General features: G+C 41.8%; 1 protein-coding gene across 5 annotated transcripts in view; it reads left to right on the top strand.

The window, feature by feature from the left end:
* The window catches only part of ZNF326 (zinc finger protein 326), a 43286-nt gene extending 24546 nt beyond the window's left edge, over positions 1 to 18740 (top strand). For all 5 annotated transcript variants that reach the window (XM_081087100.1, XM_081087103.1, XM_081087101.1 and 2 more), the window contains 4 exons: positions 319 to 418; positions 4687 to 4817; positions 7422 to 7517; positions 17283 to 18740. In XM_081087100.1, the coding sequence (XP_080943226.1) occupies positions 319 to 418; positions 4687 to 4817; positions 7422 to 7517; positions 17283 to 17696 (741 nt within the window). In that variant the 3' untranslated portion in view covers positions 17697 to 18740. The remainder of the gene's footprint in view (positions 1 to 318; positions 419 to 4686; positions 4818 to 7421; positions 7518 to 17282) is intronic.
* Positions 18741 to 19953: the final 1213 nt, after the last annotated feature.

The raw sequence follows: 19953 nt of genomic DNA, 5'->3' as shown, positions 1-19953 counted from the left end.
CGGGAATCTAACCATCACCTCCTGGTTCATAGGTTGACGCTCAATCACTGAGTCACACTGGCCAGGGCAGAGAAGACCTTGACTAGTCTACTCGCTTTGATTTCTCTTACTCTATCTGCTTAAAATATGTTTTGAAAAGTGAATACTTTTTGTAGTTTATTGGTACATTATGATAGTCTTTTCAACTAAATTGTAAGCTTCTTGAGAACAGATACTAGTTCTTATATAACGCATACTGTTTCATAGGCCAAGCATGGTGCTGAGCATATGCTAAATGCTCACTGATAATTTTTGGATTCTTCCTATTTTGTTTTCTAGGAATGTATGGTGAATAAATTCAAGAAAACATCTATTCGTAAGCAACAGACAAATAATCAAACAGAAGTAGTCAAAATAATTGAAAAAGATGTTATGGAAGGTAAGTAAACATTGTTTTCGAAAATTTACATGTATATTTTATGCTGTAACCTATTTCTGTGTAAAGATGCCCACTAGAGTGATACAGTACATAGTTATAATTGGTAGCACTGAGTGGGTTTAAGAAATGAACTTTGACTTCTTGTTCTCATGTTTACAAATTTATCACTTCCTACACTTGTGGCCTTCACTTCAGTTTTAGAGGAAAAATCAACTTTACCTCTGGATGGAAGTTCTTCTACCATCTGTCCTGTCTTTCTTATCCCTATCATTTCCTTAAGGACTTATCCTCTTCTGTGTTTCCTTCTCTTTTAATTCCCTCCCTGAAGCCTATTCTTTTTTTCTTTTTTTTTCGTTTTTTTTTATATATATTTTACTGATTTTTTTACAGAGAGGAAGGAAGAGGGATAGAGAGTTAGAAACATCGATGAGAGAGATCGATCAGCTGCCTCCTGCACGCCCCCTACTGGGGATGTGCCCGCAACCAAGGTACATGCCCTTGACCGGAATCGAACCTGGGACCCTTCAGTCTGCAGGCCAATGCTCTATCCACTGAGCCAAACCGGTTCGGCCTGAAGCCTATTCTTATCTTAAAAATAAAAAAACCCCGAAGGAATAGAGGAAAATAAAAACGGACATCTGTTCACCTAAAACCCGCCTTTTTCTCTAAATAGCCAAGCTTCGTTAGGCATAGTCCACACTGGTCTCTGTTTCTTCACTTCCCATTTATTACTTTACCTATAGTAGATAATTTTCTGCTACCATTAGTTGACTGAAACTGCCCAGACAAAGGTTACCAACACCAACTGCAATAGATTCTTTTGAATCATTATCTTACTTCTCCAACATTTTTCACTGATAACTTTATTCTCTGTGAACCCATTTCCTCCCTTGGTTTTTCTGGTATCTCACTGCCCTGATGTTCTCTGTATTCCCTTGACATTTTTCACTTTGTGTGCTTTTCTTTCTGTATCAGACTTTTAGAAGTCAGTATTTCCCAGAATTCTGTCATTTATCCCATTATTATCTCTCTATATTTCTTCCTGTATTATTTACAGAGCTTAAATTAACACTTTTGTTAATTACTTATGCATCTATAGCACAGATCTCTCTTTTGAACTCTAACGTTATACATCCAAGTGCCTATTCACATCTCTCTTCGGCAGTCCCACAAAATCAACATATCCAAAAAACTCTGTCCTATCTTTGAGCATCCTCCAGCCCATGAAGAAAACAAAACAAATACTCTACAAATACCTACTTTATTATGTTGGAAAGTGGCCCTACCATCAAAGCCAGAAGTATGAAATTAAAACCTAAGTACTTACTGTGATTTTGACTCTATTTGTAGCATTGTGTCCTTTAGGTTCCATCTTTTAAATGTCTATCAAGTCTGTTTATCTCCTTTTTAAATAATGCATTTGTTCAAACCTTTGTGTGCTCTTTTGACAATTATAGTATTTTGCTAACTAGTTTTCTTACTTCCAGTCTTTCTGACCTCTAATTCTACTATATTATATCATTACTTCAAGAATTTTCAGTGGTTCCCCCCATTCAGAATAAAATTCAAATTCCTAGGCATGGCACAAAAGGCTCTCCATGGTCTAGGCCAGTGGTCAGCAAACTCATTAGTCAACAGCGCCAAATATCAACAGTACAATGATTGAAATTTCTTTTGAGAGCCAAATTTTTTAAACTTAAACTATATAGGTAGGTACATTGCTATTAACTTAATTAGGGTACTCCTAAGCTGGCCTTTGCTAAAAATGTCCTCAGTCTGATTGAGGTACGTTCGCTGAGGTAGACCCCTTCCAACTCTCCCAACCACACTCATCTTGTATAGTTGTTTCGCCCAGGCCGAAAACCTACTTTTGTGCACGGGCCACGAAGTTTCAATCGCACTGTACGTGCGCGCCTGCACGTGGTATTTTGTGGAAGAGCCATACTCAAGGGGTCAAAGAGCCGCGGTTTGCCGACCACTGGTCTAGGCCTTTCTCTTTTTCTCTGTTCTCACCTTTTGTTCTTTCTTTATACTCTGTGCCCCAGCTATATTGAATTACCTGTAATTCCCAGGAGGAGCCATTTTCTCTTATACCTACCCTTTGCATATCCTAGCTAATAAAAGACAAAAAGGGTAATTAACCGTACCTCCACTACGCTCACCATTGGCTAATCAGGGCGATATGCAAATTAACTGCCAACAAAAATGGCGGCCAGCGGTGATGCAGCTGAAGCGAACATGAGGCTTGCTTGCTCCAGTGATGGAGGAAGCCAAGGTTCCCCGCCTGCCACGGCCCGGCTCTGAGCTCTGGAAGCAACAATGTTTCAATTATAGAAGCTAAACAAACCCCAGATACCTGCTTTTAGCCGGCTGTGGCCGCAGCGCTAAGGATGTCTGACTGCAGCTTAGGTCTGCTCCCCGCTGGCAAGTGGACAATCCCTGAGGGCTGCCGGGCTGCCAGAGGGATGTCTGATTGCCATCTTAGGCCCAATCCCCCGGGGAGCAGGCCTAAGCCAGCAAGTGGTCATCCCCCGAGGGGTCCCAGACTGCGAGAGGGCACAGGCCAGGCTGAGGGGACACCCCCCCCCCCCTGAGTGCACAAATTTTTGTGCACCAGGCTCTAGTCTTACCTAATAATAGACAAACATGTAAAATGACCGTACCTTCACTGCACTAACCAGCCAATCGGGAGAGTATGCAAATTAATCTAACAAAGATGGCAGTTAATTTGCATACGTAGACTCCAAGTGGTGGAGTGAAGCCTGACAGCCCGGGGGCTGGAGCAGTGCCAACGGCCCTGGGGCCGTGAGGCTTCGCTGCGCTGCCAGCCCCGGGGCCGTGAGGCTTTGCTGGGCCGCCAGTCCTGGGGCCGGCTCCGGCTGGAGCCCGGCCAGAGCGAAGGCCTGGGTGCCAGGTGCCGGAGGAAAACCGGTGCCAGCAGCCAGGGGAAAGGAAGGCCTATTGCATGAATCTCTTCGGGCAATAGACCTCTAGTATTTATATATTTACCTGTAATAAACATCAATTGCTATTTTCAATGTCCAACATATTTTGTTTCTCATGAATCCAATTATGATGTCTTTTCCCCTAGTCCTAGCTACTCACATTCATAATCATGAAAATTCTTATTTTACCAAAAATTTACATTTGTTTTCTTTTATATTTTCTTTTTGGATGGATGTATAGGCTTCAGACCATAATTATATAACATGACTAGGAAATATAATGTAATTATACTTTATAATTTTAGTCTTTTCATGTGCTTTTAATATATATGTGCAGATTTATGAGATATACTAGAGGCTCGGTGCACAAAATTCGTATACTGGGGGTGGGGTTGTTCCTTAGTCCAGCCTACACCCTCTCCAATCTGGGATGCCTTGGGACCAGCAATAGGACATCCCTCTCATAATCCGGGACTGCTGGCTCCCAACTGCTCGCTTACCTGCCTGCCTGATTGCCCCTAACCCAGTGGTTCTCAACCTTCCTAATGCCGTGACCCTTTAATACAGTTACTCATGTTGAGGTGACCCCCAAACATAAAATTATTTTCGTTGCTACTTCATAACTGTAATTTTGCTACTGTTTTGAATCGTGATGTAAATATCTGATATGCAGGATGTATTTTCATTGTTACAAATTGAACATAATTAAGCACAGTGATTAATCACAAAAACAATATGTAATTATATGTGTTTTCTGATGGTCTTAGGCAACCCCTGTGAAAGGGTCATTCAACCCCCAAAGGGGTTGCCACCCACAGGTTGAGAACCGCTGCCCTAACCGCTTCTGTCTGCCAGCCTGATCACCCCCAATTGCCTTCCCCTGCCAGCCCAATCGTCCCCAACTGCCCTCCCTGCTGGCCCGGTCGCCCCCAGCTGTCCTCCCCTGCCAGCCTGGTTGCTCCCAACTGCCCTCTCCTGCTGGCCTGGTTGCCCCTAACTGCCCTCCCCTGCTGGAGTGATCTCCCACAACTGCCCTTCCCTGCCAGCCATCTTGTGGCTGTGGGCGCTGTCATCTTTGAGGGCGGGGCAGCAATTAGGATATTCCCTCCTTATTTGCTGTGGAAAGCCGCCTTTATGACAGCCTCAGGGTCAATTAGCATATTTCATTAGATAGGATAGAAAAACTCAACATAAACTGTGTACTCCAGTCCTACTAGTATTTTGGGAAGGAGTATGAATAATTATGGGAACAAAATAAAACTTGATTTGTCTGAAATAAAAACATATGAGTCATTTATTATTATTTATTGGATTTTTTTGTAGGTGTGTCTGCAGATGATCACATGATGAAAGTAGAGACTGTTCACTGCAGTGCTTGTAGTGTGTATATCCCTGCTTTACACAGCTCAGTTCAGCAACACTTAAAGTCTCCTGATCATATCAAAGGGAAGCAGGTAAGTTTGCTTCTATCCTAACATCTATCCTAATGAAGTCTTTAAATCATTCATCAGTCCCTTATTGTTCTTTAAAGGCCATTGTGTACAATCCTAGTAATCTCACCTGTGAATTACTGTAAAGATAGCTAGAGAGATGTACGTAACCGGCAGGGTCAAGATGGCCCTGGTGAGGTTGAGATGGCCCCGGTGGGGTAGGGATAGCCCCGGTGAGGTTGGGACGGCCCCGGTGAGGTCAAGACGGCCCTGGTGAGGATGAAACAGCCCCGGTGAGGCTGGGACGGCTCTAGTGAGGTTGGGACAGATAATGGGGACCAGTATAGACTGATGAACAGGGGTAGATGCAGAGGCAGAGCAGCATTGAACAGACTGTCAAACTACAGTGGGAAGCCTGGGGAGGGTTTGAGGGGGGCGTGTTAAGAGATCAACCAAAGGACTTATATGCATGCATATAAGAATAATCAATGCACACAAGACACTAGGGCAGCTGCGGGCAAACTACGGCCCACGGGCCGGATCCGGCCCGTTTGAAATGAATAAAACTAAAAAAAAAAAAGACCGTACCCTTTTATGTAATGATGTTTACTTTGAATTTATATTAGTTCACACAAACACTCCATCCATGCTTTTGTTCCGGCCCTCCGGTCCAGTTTAAGAACCCATTGTGGCCCTCCAGTCAAAAAGTTTGCCCACCCCTGCACTAGGGGGTTGGGGCCGGGGGAATGTCAAGGGGGGGGGGAAGGAGACATATGTAATACTCTTTGTAATACTTCAAGCAATAAAAATTATTTAAAAAAAAAAACCCATAAAAAAAAAAGATAGCTAGAGAGAGGCAATATGTACACAGTAGTTAGATTGTGGACTCTGGATCAAGACATTTTGGGTTTGAATTGTGGTTCAGTACATGCATGTAAATTAATTTTGTTTAACTTTATGTGTAAAGTGGGGATGGATAAATCATTTTACTTTTATGTGACTATTTAAAGATTAGGTTAATGAAAATATAAAAGGCACTTAACTTAAAAAGTGCTTGGCACATAGTAGGCATTCAGGAAATTATAGCTGTTAATGAACTGTTCCTTTTTTTAACTTTTTTTTTTAAGTTGATACAAAATGATTGTGTGTGTGTGTATATGTGGGTTTTAGAACAAAAGGAATGATTTGATTATAACATTTTTCTGTAGTCAGGAAAAATGAAAGTAAAAGGATTATCAGTTGCTATCCTTATTCTTACATTTTTAAGTAGAATTTACTAAAGTATTCTAGAAGAGTTTTCTTTTTGTTAGCATATTCTTCTATTGGTTGCTTTTATTTAGTCATATTTATTTCAAGTGAAAATATTTGTGCAAAATTTGAAAGGCAAATTTAAAAATGTAAATGTTAAAAGACAAGTTTTTTTTAAAATTGATTTGAGAGAGAGAAAGGGAGAGAGACAGTGAGATGGGGGTTGGGGAGAGAGGGAGAAAAACATAAATTTCTTGTTTCACTTATTTATGTATTTATTGGTTGATTGTTATATGCTCTAACTGGGCATCAAACCCTACAAACTTGGCATATTGAATGATATTCTACCCAACTTAGCTACCTGGCCAGGGCTAAAGACTTATGTTTTAAATAGAATGTGCTTGGTTCTCAAATTCATATTTTGTATTAAAGGTGAATCTCATTTAACTCAAGCTTTTTCAGACTTTTTTAAAGCTACTTTGAGCACATATAATATTTTAAAAATCTTTGTCTTTCTCTTTTGTTATTCCTTTGGCACTTTTTTGGAAACTAGACATTGCATAAATTACCTTTTCTCCCTTATGTAAAACTAGAGGCCCGGTGCACGAAATTCATGCACTCAGAGTGTGGGGGTCCCCCTCAGTCTGGCCTGCGCCCTCTCGCAGTCCAGGAGCCCTTGGGGGGTGTCTGACTGACAGCTTAGGCCAGCGCCTACCTAAGCCATCAGTTGGACATCCTTAGCGCTGCTGTGGAGGTGGGAGAGGCTCCCGCCACTGTCGCTGCACTCACCAGCCTTGAGCCTGGCTTCTGGCTAAGCAGCACTTCCCCTGTGGGAATGCACTGACCACCAGGGGGCAGCTCTTGTGTTGAGTGTCTGCCCCCCCGGTGGTCAGTGCACGTCATAGCGTCTGGTCGTTCCATTGTTCAGTCAATTTGCATTTTAGCCTTTTATTATACTTTATTATACATGATAGGATTGGATAGTCTTATGATAGTTATAGCCCAGAGGTAGACTAATTACTCTGGCTCAAAACTTATTCTTTCTTTCTCTAGCATGAGAATTAATAGTTGGAGTAGTTGGCACTGGGCTAGGTGGAGGAAGAATAGAAAGGAGGGAAAGCAACTTTTTAAAATACCTAGACTTAAACTATATGGTGACTGGGTGTGTGTTGTTGAAGCTGATCTGCTCATTGAATCTTCATTGTTTTAATCCATAGAATATTTACACGTGGTCACAGTAACTGTTGCTGCTTTATAACTTAATTGCCAGAAAGTAAATCATTTCAATCTAACAATTTGAGCATACAGTGTTATTTTAATACAGAAATATTTTTTTATGACATGGCTTTCAAGTACTTAAGTGTATTTTATTTTTTATAGGTTTATAAGGAACAAATAAAAAGAGAGAGTGTCTTGACTGCTACAAGCATTTTGAATAATCCAATAGTGAAGGCGCGATATGAACGTTTTGTCAAGGTAAGATGTTAGGGTATCAGCTCTTTAGGTTATATTGTAGTATTGTAATAATTAAATGGTGATAGTAACTCTTTATGATACTTAAATGTAGCACAACATTAGCAAGAGTTGTTCTTAATATCTTGCATACATGTAAAACATCTGTTTTTCCTAATTGTTGGGGTTTGTGGCGGGAGAGCCATAAGCCATTTTTCCCTTAACCCTTTCCTAGCTCTGGATCATTTGAGAAATGCACAGGAGTCTGATAGAATATCACAATGTCAGTTTTATTCTTGATTTTTAGCAAAAGGATGACTTGAATATGTTTTAGATAGGTAGTTATGTGAACCTTCTAACATTTCATTGGTAAATTACATCAGGCTTATGTCCACCAATCTCTATTACTGGTTTAGGTGGATAGCAACAGCTTTCCCCTACTTTACCATGTGACATAGAATAGACTAGAATGCATCCTTTCTATTGCTAGGAAGACCCAAAAGAAGGGGCCCAGAAGGGATTGAGTTGTGCATGTCCAGTTTCTTCTTCCAAGTATAGTTGGATAAGTCATTCCTCTTCCTTGGATGAAGCTGGAGGGGAAGCAGGAGATAAGCTGTGTTGCTTCAGAAAAACCTCCCTCATGGAATCAGGAGGCCAGGAGAAAGATTTTCCCCTAATGTCAGGAAACTCAGATGTGAACAATTAGTTATACCTGGCCCACTGCTTCTCAAACAATTTTTGCCCTATAGTACTGAGGAATCTTTTCATTACATAAAATCCTTTACATATTATGGACACTTAAAGTACAAATAGTAACTTATTTATTCAGGAAATAATAGAAATACATATTAGATTTTAGTTTTTGAGGGTTTTTTTTTGTTTTGTTAATCCTCACCAGAGAATATTTTTTCCATTGATTTTTTAGAAAGAGTGGAAGGGGGAAGTGGGGAGAGAGAAAGAAAGAGAAAGAGAAACATCAATGTGTCACATAGTTTGGTTGTCCCCCGCATGCACCTCAATAGGCAGGGGATCAAACCTGCAAACCAGGTATGTGCCCTTGACCAGGAGTTGAACCTGAAACCTTCCATGCACAGGCCAATGCTCCAACCACTGAGCATCACTGGCCAGGGCTAGTTTTTGAGTTTTTATAAAATAACTAGAGGCCCGGTGCACAAATTCATGCAGCACTGGAGGTTGGCTGTGGTGGGGAGGAGGGACCACAGGAGGTTGGCCGGCTGTCAGGAGGGACTGTGAGAGGTTGACCAGCCGGGGTGGGGGGAGGGACTGCAGGAGATTGGCCAGCGGGGGGATGGGCCGTGGGAGGTTGGCTGGCCGGGGAGGGGGGGAAGGGGCGAGGGGGGAGGGGGACCGCAGGAGGTTGGCTGTGGGAACGCACTGACCACCAGGGGGCAGCTCCTGCATTGAGCATCTGCCCCCTGGTGGTCAGTGCGCATCATAGCGACTGGTTGTTCTGTAGTAAAGTTTGATTAGGCTTTTATATATATAGATACTTTATTTGAAAGTCATCCTACACCCATGGTCGGCAAACTGCGGCTCGCGAGCCACATGCGGCTCTTTGGCCCCTTGAGTGTGGCTCTTCCACAAAATACCACGTGCGGGCGCGCACGTATAGTGCGATTGAAACTTCGTGGCCCATGTGCAGAAGTTGGTATTTTGTGGAAGAGCCACACTCAAGGGGCCAAAGAGCCACATGTGGCTTGCAAGTTGCAGTTTGCCGAGCCGCAGTTTGCCGACCACTGTCCTACACTGAAAGAGTTATGTTGAAGAATTACAAAAGTTTCTTATTTACATTAGTAACTAAATCTTGATAAATTAAAGAAGTTTTGTTTATTTTGGCTGTTGTGATTAACCACAACTAATGGTAGTTGGCTCCAATTCAATGCCAACAGGTATCTCCAGTTAGTTGTGTGGTGAAGAAGGAAAATTTATTCAATGCAAAACAGCTTAATTGTAATGCAGATGGCTGTGAAAATCTCAGGGCTGTGAGGCAGCCAGGGTGTAGGTTCTTCTCTACGGAGGCAGCTCTGTTCTGCTCCTGTTTGTCTGCTCTGTCCTATGCCAGTCTGCTGTGGCCTGCACTGATCTGCTCTGCTCCACTCCAGTGAGACATCGTTGGTATTTCAGCTCAGCCAGGGAGACACAGTATATTCAGTCTTAGATGGAAAGGGGAAGTGCTCTTTCAGAGCCAAAGGAGCTGGCTTATATGGATAGAAGTTCCTGCCTCTGGTCCCTGATTTGTCCATCCTCATGCAAATGAGGACTCCAAATCCTCACAGTTTGATTGGTCCCAAAGGCACTGTTCTGATTGATCATAATAGAGCTGCACAGCTTCAACTGGATAGGGAAAGCCTCAGTCCTGTTGGTTGAAATAAGACTCCAGGAACTCCTTTGTAAGGGCTGGCACAGGTGGCAGGAGCAGTGTGTGCAGGCAATTTAGTGCAGGCTTCTCCCCAAAGTGCAGTTTGCATGAGATGCCCCTGTGTAGAAATGGCTGCTAGGCTCTGCTTTTTTTTTTTTTTTTTATTTGAGCCCAGTTAGCCACCAGAAGCCTTTCTTGGTAGTTGTTTTTTTTTCTCAAGGTTTACAATGCTTAATAAACCATTAAGTTAACCTTCAACTAAGTGCCTTCCAAGTTGAATAAATCTCAGTTCTTTTGGTTTATTCCTTACGGGTTTATTTTCAGAGTTGTTAACCATATTTGTCATTGTTTACTACATTTTTATTTTTATTGATTTTTTTTTTTTTTTTTTAGAGAGAGAAACATCAATTTTGTTGTTCCACTTATTTATACATTCATTAGTTGATTCTAGTATGTGCCCTGACCAGGGATCAAACCAGCAACCTTGGTGTTTCGGGACGATGCTCTAACCAACTAAATTATCTGGTCTGGGCTTTACTACATTTTTGACACCACTTTTAAAAAGCGAATGTAGCACTAATTGAAATCCAAGTTTTTGGGACATATGGCATCAAAAAGGTAGGAGCTAAATTAGGAAAAATTAGATTTTTATTCTTGCTATATCATACACTCTTGAGAAGTTAATGGCTTCTATTGATGTATGAAAATAATTTTTAAAGAGAGAATACAAATTAGAATTTCTACATAGGGTTTTCAAGCTACACTTTAGAATCAGTTCATGGAAAAAGAGACATCACAGGTGGGGTGTCTTGCTCATGGACCTATTTTGGAGAAAGTACCTGAACTGAGGAGAACTCAAGATCCTTCACTCTGAATGTGATCCATGGACCAGCAGTATTGGCGTTACCTGGGAGCTCACTAGAAATGCAGTTTTATTTTCAGTTAATGTCCAGGCCTATTGAATAAGAATCTTCATTTTAACAAGATTTCAGTTGATTCATTTGCATTAAAATTCAAGAAGCACTGATGTCACATTGCTCAATGATTTCCCTTTGTTCTGCATTTTCTATTTCCTATTGTCATTCCCCAGAATATGCTCTGTTTGTAGTCAGCTTTGGTCATGGTTTAAAAGTCTTACTTCCAAGTGCTCTCAGTCTGATAAAATACCCTTTTTAATCTTTATCCCATGAAGATATCAGTTCATCAGTTTCTTTCAGTTCTCCAATTGTGTCATCTTGTTTTCTTTACTCCCTGGCCTGGACACACGGTCAGTTTTTACAGTAATGCAGTGCTGCCATTGTTAATCCCCCTGCTCATCTGTTCTTCTGCCTCTTACCAGTCACCAGCACTGTGCCATCTATGGTTAGCTTTATTAACTGTCTGTCTTGCTAAAAATATCATGGCATTGTTTGCTACATTTTTACTGTAGTTCACAATAATTTTACTTATTACCTACCAATGTAATATGTTTCCCATAGTGACTGCTTCAAAACTGTTCTACTCTTCACAAAGCCAGATTTCATCCTTACTCCCCTCACTTCCTTTATTCTTATTTTTTTCTTCTTTTAGGGTGATTGAGACCATTAGATGCGAACTCTATAGTTCTCTCCTTCTCTGCCTTAGATTAATCTTTCCCTCACCTTTTTTGTTATCTGTGAGGGAAAAGACACTTCTTTACCCTTGATATGTGTTCTTGTTTCATCGGTTATCTCTTTCCTTACCTGCATCTGACTTCTCTTTATTTTATTATCTTACCCAAACAGACATGCTTATGAGATCCCTACACTAAAAATGACTTAACTTTTCCTAGTCTCTGGTCATACGTGAAAAGGTAGTTTATCCTGCATTGTGCTCTTAACTTCCTTTCATTCTTTAACCCAGTAGTTCTCAATTGGTGATGTGTAATTAGAATCACCTATTAGACTCAAATCAAATAAAAATCTGCCTATGCCCTTTTTAAGACTTTTAAAATTAGGGCATTCTAAACATCTCTGATAAATTATCTCTGAAATGCTTCTTAAATATGCAGATTACCAGACTTCTTCCCTGGGAATTTTGACTCAGGAGATTTGAAATTGAATCAGGAATTTGTGTTTTTAGCAAGAGGTCCACTACTTGACTAAATTAAAATTTGGGAGTGTTAGACTTGAGCCTTTTCTTTTTTTTTTTTTTTTTAATATTTTTTATTGATTAAGATATTACATATGTGTACCATCTACCCCCCCCCCCCCCCCCCGCTCATCCCCTCACCCCCCCCCATTGTCCGTGTCCATTCGTTAGGCCTATATGCTTGCATATAAGTCCTTCGGTTGATCTTTCCCCCTTGCCCCCACCCTCCCCTACCTTCCCTCCAAGGCCCCACAGTCCAATCAAAGCCTCTCTGTCTCTGGATCAGTCCTTGTTCATCAGTTTATGTTGTTCATTATATTCCACAAATAAGTGAGATCTTGTGGTATTTATCCGCTCTCCAGTTCCATCCATGCTGTGGCAAATGGTAAGAGTTCCTTTTTCTTCTTCCTCTTCTTAAAGAATACCTTTCAGCATTTCATATAATGCTGGTTTGGTGGTGATGAACTCCTTTAGCTTTTTCTTATCTGTGAAGCTCTTTATCTGACCTTCCATTCTGAATGATAGCTTTGCTGGATAAAGTAATCTTGGTTGCAGGTTCTTGCTATTCATCTCTTTGAATATTTCTTGCCACTCTCTTCTGGCCTGCATGGTTTCTGTTGAGAAATCAGCTGACAGTCGGATGGGTACTCCCGTGTAGGTAACTGACTGTCTTTCTCTTGCGGCTTTTAAGATTCTCTCTTTATCTTTTGCTCTTGGCATTTTAATTATGATGTGTCTTGGTGTGGTCCTCTTTGGATTCCTTTTATTTGGGGTTCTCTGCGCTTCCTGGACTTGTAAGTCCATTTCTTTCACCAGGTGGGGGAAGTTTTCTGTCATTATTTCTTCAAAAAGGTTTTCAATATCTTGCCCTCTCTCTCCTTCTGGTACCCCTATAATTCTGATGTTGGTACGCTTGAAGTTGTCCCAGAGGTTCCTTACACTATCTTCATATTTTTTGAATCTCTTTTCTTTTTTCTTTTTCGGTTGGGTATTTTTTGTTTCTTTGTATTTCAAATCTTTGACTTGATTCTTGGGATCCTCTTGTCTGCTGTTGGATCTCTGTAAATTATTCTTTATTTCAGTCAGTGTATGCTTAATTTCTAGTTGGTCCTTTTTCATGTCCTCCATGGTCTCACTATAGTCCTTGAGGGATTCATTAAATTTATCGGCGGTTTCCATAAAATTCTTGACAAACCTTATAAACGTGGCCTTGAACTCTATATCCAGTCGTCTGCCCTCCTCTGTTTCTGCCAATTGTGACCTGTTTCTTTGTCTCCGCATTTTTTATGCTTCCCTGTGTTGGTAGAGTGGTTTTGTGTGCTATGTGTCCTGTAGGGCCCAGTGGCTCAGCCTCCCCAGTTACCTGGGGTGGACACTCTTGGTGCACTCTTGGTGCCTTGGTTGTTGTAGGATCACTGGGAGGAATTGACCTCCAGGCCAGTTGGCTGTGGGAAGCAGCTGTGTCTGAAGTGGGAGAATGGTCCCCCTCTGACCACTGGGTACAGTGGCTCCTGGATGTAAGGAGGTGCTAAATCAGCCCCTGCCTGAGGCCACACAGCCGGAGCCACGAAGAGGCTCAGCTGTGAAGCAATGCAAGCCGCTGCAGGGCCTTGGGCCTTCTCTTGGAAGTTCCGGGTCTGCTTGGCTGGGCTGTAGTTAGGTACATTCACATGCAAAAGCCTCTGCCGCAGCCTGGGTGGGGCGGGGTCTCAGGGAGTCAAAAGGGCGGAGAAAGAAGCTATGGCTGATTCTCCGCTCCCGGAGTCGCGCGTCTCAGTGTCCTGGTAACGGCTGCAAGCACCTCTGAGGGAAATCCGCCCTCAAGTTCGCCCGCTGCCGCCTGACAGACCAGCCTCTCCCCGTATGAGTCCTGGGTCCCCAGAGACTTCCTGGAACCGGAGTTCAGAGCAGTCGGGAGCTTGTGATTCAAAAAGACAGCCGCGTCCTCAGGTGCCACCCCCTTTCCGCGCGTGCGAGCCGCCGCCGTACCTCTGCACTCCACCTCCGCAGCTCCTCTGGCTCTCAGCGTGCTTTTCTTTTCTTCTAGTTGTAGAAATTACACTCAGCCAGCCTTCCTGTTGTTCTGGACGATGTTTGCTCCGTCCTTTGGGATATTTTTCAATTGTTGTGTGAGGCGACTATTTCCCGGTGTTTATCTATGCCGCCATCTTAGTTTCTCCGAGCCTTTTCTTTTGAGAGCTTTGTGGAAAATTGTGACAATCACTTCTTGGGCAATTCTTGGGTAGTACTTTCACTTATGTCATCCTTTTGAAACTGCTCTAAGATGACCAGTGACCTAATTTTCAAATAAAACATTTTAATGGTTTATTCTTTATTATTTTAAACATCAAATAAGGGGATAGTAAAATAAATCCCTCACAGAGCTTTAGTAGTTATCAACTCTATTGACCTTTTCCTATTCTGTTTAGTGTTACTTGCTTGCATTACTTAACACTGCTGATCTATCACTTATTCTTGAAACTTTGTTTTGGCAGATATTTTGCTGTCCTGGGTTTCCTCTTACATTCAGTGTTCCTTTTCTAACTTCTACCCCCAAGTATAGGCATTTTCAAAGGGTTTTATTCTTGGAGCTTTTTTCCACTTTTTCCCCCACCCCTGCATTTGTCCCATTTAAAACCTTGACTTCACTACTTACTCTGTGCAAGCAGTTCACAAATCTAAACATCTTACTTTGAACCCTCTTCTGAGTTGCAAATTTATAGCTGCCTGTTAGTCATTTAGACACCTGAAATTCTAATTATATGTAGCATATACCTGCTTCTTCTCCTTTCCTCATCCTGTTTTAACTATTGTTACTGGTGCCACAACATATTTTATACTTCCCTTTCCTGGGATATTAGAGTAGCCTTCTCACTAGTATTTCTTTTCTTGCTGCTCCAGCTTATCCTGCACATTCCTACCTGGTTTATCTTAAAGTGTATCACTAGTCTTAAAAATCCTTTATTGCCTCTTCATTCCTGCTATATTAACATAGCCTTCTGATGTGGTCCAATTTTTGAGACTTAATTCAGATACGTAATTCAAGTATTTATTTAATTGATTTGAGAGAGAGAGAGAAAGAGAAAGGTATAGGGAGGGAGAGAGACACATCAATCAGCTGTCCCCTGCACGCCCCCTACTGAGGATGGAGCTCACAACCTGGGCATGTGTCCTGACCAGGAATTAAACAAGAGACCTTTGGTACATGGGACAACATTCAGCCAATTGAGCCACACTAACTGGTGCATCAGTTATTTAAATAAAAATATTAAAATACAATTGTAGCCCTAGCCGGTTTTGCTCAGTGGCTAGAGCATCGGCCTATGAACTGAAAGGTCCCAGGTTCGGTTCTGGTCAAGGGCACATACCTGTGTTGCAGGCTTGATCCCCAGTAGGGGGCGTGCAGGAGGCAGCCAATCAATGATTCTCTCTCATCATTGATGTTTCTATCTATCTCTCCCTCTCCCTTCCTCTCTGAAATCAATAAAAATATATTAAAATAAATAAATAAATAAATAAAAATACAATTGTGTTTATGAATGTTTAGTGCATTAAATATTTGTCTATTTTTTTAAAGAAAAATTAGGTACATTTTCATTTGCATTTTTAAAAACATTTTAAGCTATATAAACTTACTGCATTCTTTTTAAATATGTTTTTATTCATATTTTTAGAGGGAGAGAGAGAGAAACATTAATGAGAAACATCGATTTGCTGTCTCCTGCACTCCCCTTACTGGGGGTTGAGTCCACAAACTAGGTATATGTCTTGACTGAGAACTGAACTGGTAACTCTTGGTGCATGGGATGATGCTCAACCAACTGAGCATCAATCAGGCTCATTTGAGTTTTTAAAGATACTCTGCAACAGCAGTACATTGACTAGTATAATTAAGTAGAAGATAAATATCTTTTAAAAATATTTTTATTGATTTCAGAGAGGAAGGGAGAGGGCAGGAGACAGAGAGATAGAGGGAGAGATGAGAGAGAATCATTGATCGGCTGCCTCCTGTGCACCCCCTACTGGGGATGAGCCTATAACCTAGGCATGTGTCCTTGACCAGAATTGAACTCAGAACCCTTCAGTATGCAGGCCAATGCTCTATCCACTGAGCCAAACCAACTAGGGCAGAAGTTAGATATTTTACTTCATCTACTTAGTTTCTACGAAAACCCATATATTTGTCTTCGTTCTACACACATAAAAAATTTTAGAAATTCAGTTAAAAAAATAGGGCCTTTAAGCCTTCTAGTTTATGAGTATAAAGTAATGAATTCAGTAATGTATATACTCACTTTGGCATAAATTGGTACTCAACAGATATTTAGTGGATTTGTCATCTATCTTCTATCTGTATATATGAAAAGCCAGTGACCGGAACGACCAGAACGACCGGTCGCTATGATGCCCACTGCGGCCAGCAAACTGGTCAATGGAGGGGGGGGGGGGGGGCGCGGGGAGGATCCAATTGGCCAGCCTCCTGTGGCCCCTCCCCCCGGCCGGTCCCACCCCTGATTGGCCTCTTCCACCCTGATGGAGAGCGGGGTAGCCAGCCAATGCCCCCATGGCTCTTCCCCCCGGCTGGCCCTGCCCCTGATCACCTTCCCACCCCAATAGGGGGCGGGGTTGGCCAGCCAACCTCCTGCAGCCCCTCCCCCTGGCCAATCCGACCCCAGATGGGCCCCCACCATGCCAATCAGGGGCAGGGCTGGCAGCCAACCACCTGCGGCCCCTCCCCCTGGTCGGCCCCACCCCTGATGGGCCCCTACCACCCTGATCAGCCCGTGGCCCCTCCCCCCAGCTAGCTCCGCCCCTGACTGGCTCCCCCACTCGGATCAGCAGCAGGGCTGGCTTGCCAACCACCCATGGCCCCTTCCCCAGGCCGCTGGCCCCCGGTTGGCCCCCTCACCCCATTTGGGGGTGGGGCCTGCTGGCCAATTGCCCACAGCTCCTCCCCATGGCTGGTCCCGCCCCCAATCAGCCCCCCACCCCAATCGGGAGTGAGGCCCACCGGCCAATTGTCATGGCCCCGCCCCATGACTGGCCCAGCCCTGATCAGGCCTGATTGGGGCGGGCTGGCCAGCCAACCTCCTGCTGTCTCCTCCTCCCGACAGGCCTAGCCCCGATCCGATCCATCCCGATTGGGGCCGGGATTGCCGGACCCCACCCATGCATGAATTCGTGCACTGGGCCTCTAGTGTGAAAATAAAAAGCTTTGAAAGTATTTTGATGATAGAGCATATAAAATTTTCACTGATATAAAATGTGCTGATTTTAAAAGCTATTTCTCATGTTTTTAGGGTGAGAATCCTTTTAAAATTCAAGATCATTCTCAAGATCAGCAAATAGAAGGAGATGAAGAGGAAGAAGAAAAGATTGGTGAACATATTGAAGAGGAGGAAGAAGAGGAAGAAGAGGAGGAAGTGGGGGAAGTGGAGGGAGTAGAGGGAGTAGGGGAAGTGGAGGGAGTAGAGGAAGTAGAGGGTGTAGAGGAAGCAGAGCGTGTAGGGGAAGCAGAGGAAGTGGTGGGGGTAGAGGAAGCAGGAGAAGGTGAAGGAATAGAGGGAGTGGGGGACATAGAAGGGACGGGGGAAGGAACGGGAGTGGGGGAAGGAACGGGAGTGGGGGAAGGAACGGGAGTGGGGGAAGGAGAGGAAGAAGCAGCAAAGGAAGAGCATGTAAGCCTTCCTGCTGACCAACCAGAAGAAAATTAAATATAAGGTATTAGATATAAAAGAAGCTTTAAATTTCTGTCCTAATGTGGAAAAGGGTAAGAATTTTAATAGTTTAAAATAAGAGTGTTAACACCCATGTTGCATGCATTCCACACATTAAATTTTTATTTTATATAATTTTTAAATGTTTGGCATTTGTTTAAATAAAATGAAGGTATTAGTTTAGTTTTTATAGTTACCCAACTTAGATTCAATAAATGGTTTGTATAATTTGTAAGCTTAATTTTTATTACTTTATTGGTGTTAGGATAACAGATATGTATTGTTAGTATATCTATTCTAATCATTTGAACTTAAATGCTGCTCTTGGGAGTATATATTCAAGTGTGCATTAATGTTTTGAATACTTACCCTGGAAGAGATTAATTGGGCAAGTATTTTGTGCTCTGTGTATTTTTTTACTGCATTGAACATTGAATAGTAATTTGCGTTAAGATACGCTTCAAGGCTTTTTGTGACCATGTTTCCCTTTGTAGTAATAAAATGTTTTTTACAAAAACTCTACCTGGATTAGCAATTTTACATGAAACAGTTCAGCAATTAGATGAGTATTTAAAATCAGGATTTGCCTAATGCATGAGTTCAGCTCACAGGTATTTGAAGATGATTGAGAAGACTTGAATTACAGAAAAAATTTACCTCAATCATATTTTAAAATGTATTACTAAATATTTTTTAATATTTCAAGTAGAGGTCAGTCTATAACAGCCGTGGGCAAACTACGGCCCATGGGCCGGATCCGGCCCGTTTGAAATGAATAAAACTAAAAAAAAAAAAAAAAAGACCATACCCTTTTATGTAATAATGTTTACTTTGAATTTATATTAGTTCACACAAACACTCCATCCATGCTTTTGTTCCAGCCCTCCGGTCCAGTTTAAGAACCCATTGTGGCCCTCGAGTCAAAAAGTTTGCCCACCCCTGGTCTATAACTTACCTATTTATACTTGCTTTAATTAATTTCATTTCTTGGTGCCTGTGTCAAATCTTGAAATCTTTTTGAAAATATATTTGCATACAAGTAATCTTTCATAATTGTGTTAGTTATTTTGTAATGTCAGTATTTGGTTGAAGAACCAAGAAGCAAACTATCACTTTTTAAAGAAAAGAATTATTTCTTTTGAATATTTCTCTCCTCTTTTTACTTTTTGTAAGCCATATGCTTATATACTCTAATAATAAAAGGTTAATATGCTAATTAGACCGGACAGCCGAATGACATTCCGGACGACTTCTGGACGAAGCCAGGGCTGTGAGGGCCGAGCCCCTTGCACGAATTTCATGCATTGGGCCTCTAGTATACTCTAAAAGAGAAGATGAGATTGATAGGTGATCTGTTTTCAAGTGACCATTTATGTCACTGAAAAACAGTGCTCTCTCTTTGGATCTTTACTCTGGCATCTTTTGAGAGGGGCTCTCTTTCAAGGAAATTAGCTTCTCAAAATTTGGGGTACCGAATGGATCAAGACATGGGTGTATTAACTAATTTCAAGGCATTAAATGGATAATTGGGCATTTGTAGAATTTCACAGATAATTTCTCTCTTTGCATACAGTTAAAGCTTTTAAATAGATTTAAAAAGTTTTTTTAAGTTTTTATTGATTTGAGAAAGGGAGATACAGAATCATTAATGTGAAGCATCCATTGGCTGCCTCATGCATGCCCCCTATTGGGGATGGAGCCCGCAACCAGGGCATGTGCCTTCAGTGGAAATTTAACCAGTGACCTCTTGGTGCATTGATCGACACTCAACCCACTGAGCCACATCAGCTTGGCTAAAGAGATTTTTTAAAATTAAGGCCAGTATGAATTTGTTCTTGTGGACTAGATTCGCTTATCTTTCAGCTGGGAAAATACAATGGGCATTTATATTCACCTACAGGGATTTGGAGCTAAGAAAGGTTAGTGAAGATGGGAGAAATTTGGAGCCTACCTAGGAGTCTGTATGTCCTTTAGTGGCTTCAGAAAGAAAGTCTTTTGCTCAGAAGTTTATATTTTAAGGATACTAGGATTTGATTAATCCTTTCGTTTCTCCTTTTTTAAAAAATATTTGTGGAAAGGCTAAGTTAAAAGGAGAATAGATCTCTTAGAGTTAGTACGTTCTTTTGTTTCTAAGTAGGATTTTGTTTTTTTAAAGAAACTTTTGGGAAGAATCCTGTATAACAACTTCTAAGTAAAGGTTTTAGAATGAGAGATAGGCAAGTACATCTAAGTAGTAATTTTTGTGGGAAACGTG

This window comes from Myotis nattereri (genome assembly GCF_964212035.1).
Source record: "Myotis nattereri genome assembly, chromosome: 3".
Taxonomy (NCBI): domain Eukaryota; kingdom Metazoa; phylum Chordata; class Mammalia; order Chiroptera; family Vespertilionidae; genus Myotis; species Myotis nattereri.
The sequence above is the reverse complement of the archived record's forward strand: the minus strand, read 5'-3'. Positions and strand labels throughout refer to the sequence as shown.